This window comes from Triticum dicoccoides, chromosome 3B, assembly GCF_002162155.2.
Source record: "Triticum dicoccoides isolate Atlit2015 ecotype Zavitan chromosome 3B, WEW_v2.0, whole genome shotgun sequence".
Lineage (NCBI taxonomy): Eukaryota > Viridiplantae > Streptophyta > Magnoliopsida > Poales > Poaceae > Triticum > Triticum dicoccoides.
Genome location: NC_041385.1, coordinates 707,427 through 717,822, shown reverse-complemented (window position 1 = coordinate 717,822; position 10,396 = coordinate 707,427). Strand labels below are relative to the sequence as shown.

Below are 10,396 nucleotides of genomic sequence, written 5' to 3'. Positions count from 1 at the left end.
AGGAAGAGCAGAGCAGCAGATCCCCTCACTGCACTGGTTCTCGGATATACACATGGTGTAATCGCAGAGAAAACAAGAGGTGCGGCGTTCAGGGAATCGATCCCCTCACTGCACTGGTTCTCGGATATGCTGCTGCTCTCGTCTCTGCTACGCCTCAAGGTCAAAGGCACAATCAACCTCTCAGTCTCAGAGCTAATCTTTGAAGAAACTACACTTCAAGACATGCCATCACAGCTGAATGTTGTGTTGCACTCACTGAATCATTCATTAACATTCGGTCATCTAGTCCCTCAAGGCGTTCTGGAAAAACTCAACTTGTCAAAAAAAAAGAGGCTCTCACAAGTATATACATAAGCAGCTGCACGCTAAATTTCAGACAGACCTGAAGCTCACTCACCCATTAGCATTAGCCAACCAAACCCCGCACCAATAGCCACAGCCAGGAAGAACACCGGTACAAGGAGGGAATCTTAAGCTGAAACAAACATCGTCACGTAGAACATTGCTGCCCCGACCCGACTGATGAAAAAAATTGTTCATCTGCAGCACAAGTGCAAATCAACCAGCTCCATTCACCACCCTTGCATCCGCGCGTCAGCTACCCTACGGTCAGCAGTCAGTCGGTCCGGTCGCCATGGCAAAAAAGATAGATCATGTCAGGAGGGACGAGACGGTGGCGGCTGCGGCGAGGCCGCGCAGCCTCTGGGCGACGCGGCCGGCGTCGAGGCCGATGCGGGGGCAGAGCGCCTGCGAGTGGACCGTGTAGAAGATCTTGTCGCCCACCACGGAGAAGCTGGCGCTGATCACCTCAGCGCCCTCCTGCTCAAGCACCGCCATCACCTCGTGCAACCGGAAGGGCCGCCCGGCCTCGCTCGCCAGCGCCACGTCCAGAGTCCCGTCCTGGTGCCTAACCTCGATCACCGGCAGCGACGCCGTAGTCTGTGGCTTGTAGTCGCCGGCGGAGACGGAGGATGAGCAGCCGCCGGAGAGGGCGGCCTGCTTGCGGCGCTTGAGGTCGTCGATGCGGCCCCGGAGCTGGTTGATGTAGGCCGCCGCGCTGTCCAGCTGATCCAGCTGCGTCGCCGCGTCCTGCAGAGGCAGAAGCAAAGCCGTCGTCGTCGTCAGATCATGCGGTTGATCAATTTGCACATACACACAAACACAAACAATCTTGTGCTTTCTACTCCCTCCGTTCCTAAATACTTGTCTTTCTAGGCATTTCAACAAGTGACTACATACGAAGCAAAATGAGTGAATCTACACTCTAAAATATGTCTACATACATCCGTATGTAGTAGTCATTTGAAATGTCTAGAAAGACAAATATTTAGGAACAGAGGGAGTAGCTAGTAGTGGCTACTTGTAGTAAAATAAAGAAAATGATCCACTGATAATCTTGTACTTGTGATCCACTGATAGACACACACAGAAGAAATTAAGTTTTTTGTGAGGAAGAGAAAGGCATGTGCCTCGAATCAGGAGATTCATCTGCCTGCAATCTTGTGTAGAGTAGGTGGGTGAAATGATTATTGTCGACAGATCTTTAGAGGATTTTGTTGACCACAAAGCCACGTGTGGAAATACTCACTATCTTGGTGTGCACGTCGCCACCACCAACCAATTTCGGACAGAAAGATAGAGAGACAGAGAGAGCACAATAATTGAGTGGACCGGGGAAGAAGTATATTTATATTTATGTGTGTGTTTTTGTTTTCAGAAAACTGGAGTATATTACGCCGCACATCTATGAGTATTCTTTATTATAAAGACAGAGAGAAAGGCAAATACTGTATTCTTTACTGTATGTATGTATGTATGTATGTCACTAGTGCTTGGTAATAGTGGTGAATTAGCGGCATGAGCTGCATGCTCTAATCTGCCGAATCAACAGAAGAGGACACGACAAGAGAAGAGAAGAGAAGTGGAGGAGGATGCTTAAGGTAGGTAGTTTTTGACGTACCTTGCTGCTGGAGGGCGGCGAGGAAGAGGAAGAAGTGGAATAATGGCGGAGGTGGTGGTCTGAGGAGGAGGCGGGGAGGAGGGAGGAGAGCTTGAGGCAGAGGCCCTTCATGTGCAGCCGCCGGTTCTTCTCCACATCCTTGCGCTCCATCTTGCTGCAACCTCCTCCTCCTCCTACCCCACCGGCGCCGCAGCCGCTGCTTGTGGTGTGGGTGTGGGTGTGGCTCCCGTCCAGCGCCATGGCGCCGGCGGCGGCTCCTCCGCGGCCGTTCTGCCTCCTGCTCTTCATCGGCGTGCTGAGCCGAGTTGCGGTTGGTGTCTCTCTCTCAAGGAGGAGGGAGGTAGTGGATTGGGTTGAAGCTGGTGCTGGTGCTGGTGTTGGTGTTGGTGTAGGGATGGATTTGATTGAAGAAGGTGGGAGCTGAGGCTGAGGTGAGCTGGTGGGTGAGCTGGGGAGCTTATTTATACAGCCGGAGCGGCTTGCCCTGCTCTGTTGTGGACGGAGGGAGGAGCAAGACGGACGGACGGCGACTGATTAATAATTAAGAAAATGGAGCAAGCATGCAGCTAAAAAAGGAAAAAGAAAGATCGAAATGGAGATAGAACGAATCAGTTGAGTGGTGGTGGTCAGAGGTCAACCCCCTCTCCCTCTGGTCCGGGTCCACCGGAACGTGTTTGTTTTCGTGTGGGTCCCACCAACCCATGATCCTCTGCTTTCCCTCCACTACATGCAGCCCGCCGACCGCAAGCAGATTGTTTTTTAACACAGTACAGACGCAAGCGCTCATATACACGCGCATACACTCACCCCTATGAACGCACAAACGTACACCCTATTCCTATGACCATCTCCGAAATTTACAAAGTCACTATAGGCACTTCGTCTTTGACGGGAACGTCTCCTCCCACTGGATACGCATCACCGAAAATCCTGAAATTAATGCGAGCACCAAGATTTGAACGATGGTGGGCTGGGGATACCACAGTCCCTCTAACCATCCAACCACAAGTTGGTTCGCCCCGCAACCAGATTGTTGATTGTTGCTTTGCTTGGCTATGTGAAATGGAGTGTGGCGAGGATAAGGCCTTGTACAGTGGGAGATGCTTACGAATGTGCTTAGAAAAATAAACCAAACTTTTTCTAAAGCACCGGTGCCTATTTCTACAGGAGAGACACTTAGTTAAGCGTCTATGCTGTACAAATAAGCACGGGTGCCTATTATTACATGAGAGACGCTTAGTTAAGTGTCTATGTTGTACAAATAAGCATCGCTGCTTAAAAAAAAGCTTTGTTTATTTCTTTAGGCACCTCCCTAAGCATCTTGAATTGTATAAGGCCTAACGGTTCACCTTGGTTTTTGCAGCGACCGCATCGTTGTGGTGCCAATCGCTGTGGTAGCCGCTCACCGCATCGTTCGGGCATAGCGCAGTCCAGACGTATGCGCGAGGCTTGAAGGCCGCCTTAGAGTTGCCCTGAAATGCGTCAGTAGAAAGAATCAGTCGAGTGGAGTAGCAACCTCTCTGGTCCGGGTCCCCCATAACGTGTTTGTTGTCGCGTATGCTTTCTTTCTTTATTTGAACTCCTATACGCATGATGATGATGACCGGTGCATCGTTGCTTCAAAAATTTACGCCATGATTAAGCGGTGCTTCAGGATAAGATTAGTTCCAGCTCCGTCCCTGTGTATAGACACTACGTACACAAAACACACAAACACTATCATTCACAGAAAGGAGAAGAAAAAATAAGCGGTCCAAGCAACTTTTAGCAGCTTTCTATTTATTATAAGCGGTCCAAGCAACTTTTAGCGGCATTTTATTTATTATCAAGGGGCCTGTCTTTCACAATGAGGCACCCACGCATTCCAAACCCATCCTCTAATCTATGGATCACATGGACAAGTAACAATGCCCAATTAATGATCACGTGATGATTTCGACGTCTGTCTCAACATGAGACCAAACTAGTTACTCCATGGGAATTGGGATATGGACTGACAGGGCAGTGAGACGACTATGTATGCAGCATTGGTTACATTGCTTAGCTTGGGATAATCATATATATATATATATATATATATATATATATATATATATATATATATATATATATATATATATATATGTATGTATGTATGTATGTATGCAATAATTGTGGGTTCAAGGCAGAGCAACGTATTCTGTTACGCACCGGCTGATGCGACACAGGCTGTGTCTGGACTTCATATCTTTTTTTAGCATAGTACAGACACAAGCTCATCTCGATTTTATGTCGATTAGTATAACTCGGTTCTGCTTGCTTTTATTTTGGTATTTTCAAATTCCCCAAATCTTTATTTTATTGGAAAAATTTCAATCAATATTCATTTTTGTATTCAATTTCTTTTTGTCTCACTATGCTATTTTAACACTTTCTGGTGTTGGAGTTAAGAGGCCAAAAAAAGTAAAAATTGAGGGAACATAATTTTGTCACATCACTATTGGGCCAGCACCCTAAAACGGCATACTCTAAGCAACGACGGAATAGCTTAAAACGGCATGCATGTCCTGTCAATTTAAGCTTTTTCTATCAAGAGATTTGTGTAAGGTTTTTGTTTTGTTCGGAAAAGTTGCTTCGTGTAAGCTAAGCCAGGACAAAAAGAAAAGCTACTGTAGATAAGGCGCAAAGCGCGTACAGTACAGCCACGCGATCACGGCCGGCAAATATTTTAATGGCACCTTGATCCTTCAATCTCCACTGCTATGATACCGACGCTGATATAGTTTCATAATGAGACAGAGCACACATGCAGGATCAATGTTAGCGCGTTCAGCAGAGGGTTGACAGATTATAAAATTGTGGCTTTGACATTCACACTTTATGTAATGTACACCTGACTGTGACGTGTATAGGAGTTGTCAATTCACCTAATTTAAGCACTTTAGTATTGCTAGTGGCAATTAATTTATTAATTTTAGATTTAGTTGTGGCAATTAGTTAACTAAAGATGTAGTAATGTGCTTATGGTTTCATCTGAAGTAATTAAGATGGCAAGAGTGACACAGTAAAAATTTACTTAAGCAATCACATGCGGCATTTTAGTGGACTTTATACTCATCCGCGCACCAACTCAGCCCAGAAAAGATCAACTAAACATGCCATAATTTAAAGTCGTAATCTCACGATCTTTTGATTAGGAAATCATGTCCGTGTGCGTCACAGTGATGCCGAGGCTGTGAACCCTCTTTTACAAAACAATCATGTCAAATTTGACACTTTGTAAAAGTTAACATTGTTATCCAAGTGCAATATTCTCCATTTAAATCTATATGGGGGCTGATCCACATGTTGTCTTGCATTAAGTTACATTTCACCTTTTACAAAGCTATTGTTGTCTGAAACAATCACAATCCAAAAGAATTACTGATGTGGAAAAAATAATACGGCAGTCAAATTCCACGCGCCAAATAAAAAATGTACAAATGGACGTGTAGATTGATTCCCAATCACCCCCTTGTGACGAGGAAGAAAGCGAAGTGGAGCGGGCCCAAAGGCCATCACATATTCATTCAGCACGTTTACATGCATACATCGGCCTAGCTCTCCCTTTCATCCATCACTTACCTTTTCTTTTGGAACATGAGCATCAATATATTTGGTGAGTCAATAGATAGTATATTCATTTGTTAGGCACGATTCATACTTTACTAAATCTTTCTATCATATGCACCCCAACATCCACATATATTTCGTAAAAAGTTTTATTTGTTTGGAAACCAGAATTTACTTTTTGTCAAAGAATTATTAACTTGGATGTCAATGTCAGGACAAAGTCTTGATGTTGAAGGTATTTGTTCCTTTCCCCAATAAATTTGTTCTCGACGTGCAAGTGCAAAATATATGTAGTCTGAAAAAGGCCTCATGCGTCCACGAGGTTGAATTTCTTTAATCTGGCTAGAACCACCAGCTAACTAAGGAATTAATATTTATATGTGGTGGCGAAATTGCGGCCGTTTAGTTAAATAATTATTGATAAGTCACACTGCTCTTTTGGTCCCAGCCGCGCGGTCTATAATCGGGATACATATTGCACAACTCATCGATTTTTTTCATGCATCTCCAACATGCAATTACACAACCAAACATTTACCATAATTTAGATATCGAGCAATTTGTACATGGAGTGCACTCCACATATTTATTTTCCAAAAAAGTTCTCCAGCGATGTACTAACACAGATGCTATTGGTTGGAGAGGCTGCATGCACCGATCGAGAAATATCAATGGACACGGTATGATAGCCCAAAACATGTTAATATAAATTATAGATAATAGATCGAAGGTTGATCAATTTTTTTTCATAGATTGATCATGTTGTGAGTTCAACACATTTACTACTCCCTCCGTCCCATAATGTAAGAAGTTTTTTGACACTATACCAGTGTCAAAAAAGTCCAATATTATGGGAAAGAGGGAGTAGCTAATTAAGGTGTTTTCGTCCTTAATGATAGTCATTAATGAGCACACATCATGTATCATTCGTGGGATGTTTATTTATACAGTTAAGTGGGTTTTTTTCCTTCTTTTTACACAAATCATCGACTTACTATCACACCAATGCCCCCATTCGTTCATAAATTCTTGAAACATCTATGCCAATTCTGGTGCTGAAGGCCTGCACAATAACAAGAGAGAGATTTATGAAATTTGTTAACTTAATTTGATGCAAAGTAGGTAACTTTATAGTTTGATATTTAGATAGAAATCCTCCATCACAATATGCTATTTTTTGCAGCCGCATCTAATTGAATTTAGCACATACATTCTGGCCACAAGAGAGGGGTAAAGAAAGATGGAAATCAATTCGAACTTCTAGGCTAGCTTTCCCCGTTCTTTCGTTTCTTTCTATCGTTCTACAGCATAAGAAAATGATTGGAGAGGAATCTATAGCTCAGCAGTTTCACATACGCACAGGGTCTCTCTTATATTTTCTTTTGTGCCTTCTACTTGTATATATGTTGCTATTTCAGTTTAATGTTACCTTAGAAACTAACATTACCCGTCAGATGAGTATGAACACATACTTTTTATAAGGCTTTCGATCCAAGGTTCCAAAAAGGAAAAAAAATATTTTGACACAAAAATCATTTCAATCAGCAAATAATGCTTTTAATGACACAATTTTCATGCCACATAAACTATATTTTATTGGTATAATTAATTATTGGTCGAAACATTAATCGTAGGACTCGTGCGCGCATTACGTTTTGCAGTGTATGTATATACGTACCTGGGAGTGTATAGTGTAGAATATTCTGTCGATAGCAACAAAGTGATTAGCATTAATGATGACGGTCCCTTCTTCGTCAAGAATGGTGATCACCTCATGGAGCTTGATAGGCCTGCCCGTGCTGCATATCAGCCTCACCTCCATGCTTGCATCGTCGTATTGCCGCACCTCCACTACCCGTGGTGCTGCCTCCAATTTTTTTCCTCCATCTGGTGACCTCGCACCGCTGCTCGTGGTAGCAGTGATAGTGGGCGTCGAGATGCCACTAACTCCCAGTAAGGTAGCCATGGCTTGCGCAGAGGCCTTCTTGTGTTGTAGATCATCGACCCGTTCCTTGAGCTTCTTGATGTATTATGCCGCCACATCCAGGCTGCCTAGCTGGGTCATTGTATCCTATATATGCATTAAAGGAACAATAATATGAATACATTTTGAAGTGAATTTAACTTTTTTTAGTTGATGACATGATTTCCTTGGCTGATAGCCATCCCTTTTCTTGATAATGGATGATTTTTATTTTTTTCCAGTCTATTTATGGTGATGGATGTGATTACACACAAGAAACCTTTTGAATTTAGAACTATATTATTCATAGCATCTCGTGTAAACCCATAGTTTCAAACACCGCGCTATCTCGGCGCTATAGCTTTTAGAGGGGCATCATGCTAAGTTGATTAGCACAAATTAGCGTGCTATAGAGAAAACACTCTTATATTATGAGACGGGGGGAGTAGTACCTAAAGTGAAAATAAATACCGAACATACACTCTTAATTACCATCATCCACTTAAATATTCACAATATATACACTCATTACTTCCTGGACAGGATGAGATTATGATATAAACATGGATAATTGGAGAGAAACAACAAGCTAGTTATCAACTATATATACAAAAGAGCAAGCTAGCTAGCTATCACACTGTTCAGTTATATGTAAAGGGAAAAAAAATAGCATGTGAAGACAAGTGTGTTCTTAATTACAGAGTGGGGAAAGTATTGTTTAGGGATGCGGGACGTGAGCTTCTCACAGAGCGCCTTCATGCGCTGCCTCCTCTCCCTCTCCGACTGCTTCTTCTCCACCGGTGCCGCCGTGACGCCCCTCGCCGGCTTTGCCTTCACCTCCATCTACCTTAACAGGGAGAGTCCAATCAGCAGCCGCGGTCTTAATACTCTAGATCGAAATTTAACGTAACGGAGAATAAAATACCGAGGCGCAGGCAGCTGCTAGCTTCATGGCGGCAGCTCTAGCTAGGCAGGATGAGATGGAGGAAGAAGAAGAGCAAGCGCCTGTGTGGCGTGGCAGGCCGGAAGGGGACCTGATGATATATGCTAGGCCTATGGGAGCATGGGAAATATGCCAGGTATATATTGTATTAAAAAAAGTGAGGTATATATGTGGCTACAGTAGTGGATTTCAGTACGTGCACATGCTACAGTAGTGGCTGGAGAGGGATGCAGAAATTTCAACGGAGATTTGTTGTTATTGTTGTTGTTTTTGTTATGCTAGCAGCCATGTACGGACGTATTGCAGAGCTCCGCGTGTTTGGGTGACAAAGGTGACAGCAGCGTGTGCATGCATGGATCCATTGCAATTGGTTAAACACACGCACGATCGAGCGTATAATTCTCGGCCGTAGGCGATATATACAGGTCCTAGCATGCATGCATGCATGATTGAGTGCAATTGGGAGTGGGCCTTGTGCCATTGGTAGCTAGCTAGCTAGGCATTGGTATTTGTCCCACTTCACCACAATGAACTTACTGTAGGAAAGAACATCTCTAACCCAGTGATAGGTGATATCCTCCGTTGATAGAGAGCGCCTTTTTTGTGCGTGGTACACCACCATTGTCATTTCGTAAAACGTCATTAGCTCTGTACTCTACCCTGTTGAAGTTAGAACCTTTAAATAGGACCGTGGACCATGTACCATCCATGTACCTTGCTCAGCCCCGGAGGTCCAGACCACGTACACGGTTGCAGATGTCTAGTATAACCAGTGGCGGACCTAGAAATAAAATAGAGGGTGTGCACACTTTAAAAAATAAAGTCTGTTTCAATTCACTTGCATGGGCTTTAAAAATAAGCAAATGTTTACATGGTAAAAAAATGTTTTCCAAAAATCTGGGTGTGCCACGGCACACCTGGCACACCCCCTGGCTACGCCACTGAGTATAACAGCCATCGTTTCCATCACAAAAATGCTATGGGCTAGCTGTCACTTCTGCGTCATTTTTGAAAATCTGTGCATGCATTCTCGGTTTAGTCTGACTGAGTTAAGAGCATCTTCAGCCGTTGACCCCCCAGGAGGTGCCTAAAATCGCCGCCCAGGAGTAAGCCGGCGCAAAATACCGGCCTGGGCGAGTTGGCCCCCAGTCGCCGGCCCCAGGGCCGCCCCCAGGCGCGTCAAATTGTTTTAAAAAGAAAATGTTTGGCGAGTTTGTTTAAATCACGGCTAAATTCATCCAAACTTCGGCTAGTTCATACATATTTAAAATATTTTACACAAAAGAAAAAAAATGCTACTAGGCCCCCCGTCGCATCGCCGCTCCTTGCCGCCCGCCGCCCTTGAAGCTCTACATGCCGAGGCGGCTGTAGAACTGCATGTAGTCGCCGCCGCCGTCGTCGTCGTCGCCGTCGTCGCCTCCTCCGTGGCCGCCGTCCCTGCTGCACCCCTCCCCAGGTTGGCGCGGCGGGTTGGACGGTCCGGGGGCGTCCTCGTCCTCGTCGCTGTCGAGGATCACCACGCCGTGCTCGTCCTCGCGCCCACGCTTGCGGGCGGCTATCTCCTCCAGGGCTCGGCGCTGCCGGACCATCTCATCGCGGAGGTAGTCGTCCCGCGCCCACTTTAGGGCCTCCTCGTCGGAGAAGCCGCGTCGGGCTATGGCCTCGTACTCCACGGGGAGGCCGGGGTCCGGCTTCGGCCTGACGAGGACGAGGCGTCCAGAGGCGGGGGAGGGGTCGGCGATGCGGATGCCGGAGTTGCGGGTGTGCTAGCTGACCGGCGTGTCCTGGGCCTCCGGCTTGACGGGGGGGAGGGGTGGAGGGGGAGCCGGTCGAGCGGCCGGACGAGGAGGAGGACGCACCCTGCCTCAGCGTCCAAGAGCTTTCACGCCGGCGAGAGAAGGACGGTGGAGCGGGTTACTCCAGCCTGGGCGTGTTGCCG

General features: G+C 45.6%; 1 protein-coding gene and 1 pseudogene across 1 annotated transcript; both read right to left on the bottom strand.

The window, feature by feature from the left end:
* Positions 1-223: 223 nt before the first annotated feature.
* LOC119274234 (transcription factor bHLH168-like) lies at positions 224-2,404 on the bottom strand. The gene is made up of 2 exons (XM_037554901.1): positions 1,961-2,404; positions 224-1,089 (listed from the first exon to the last, which is right to left on the bottom strand). The coding sequence occupies exons 1-2, from the start codon at positions 2,246-2,248 to the stop codon at positions 652-654; spliced, it is 726 nt and encodes a 241-aa protein (XP_037410798.1). The 5' UTR covers positions 2,249-2,404; the 3' UTR covers positions 224-651.
* Positions 2,405-6,479: 4,075 nt separating this feature from the next.
* LOC119280382 lies at positions 6,480-8,547 on the bottom strand (annotated as a pseudogene).
* Positions 8,548-10,396: the final 1,849 nt, after the last annotated feature.

Bases quoted from the DNA above. Each gene is read 5' to 3' on its own strand.
- LOC119274234 (XM_037554901.1), bottom strand. From the start codon at position 2,248: ATGAAGAGCAGGAGGCAGAACGGCCGCGGAGGAGCCGCCGCCGGCGCC. The intron at 1,090-1,960 runs GTACGTCAAAAA...CTGCCTCTGCAG, and splicing joins CGCCGCCCTCCAGCAGCAAG to GACGCGGCGACGCAGCTGGA.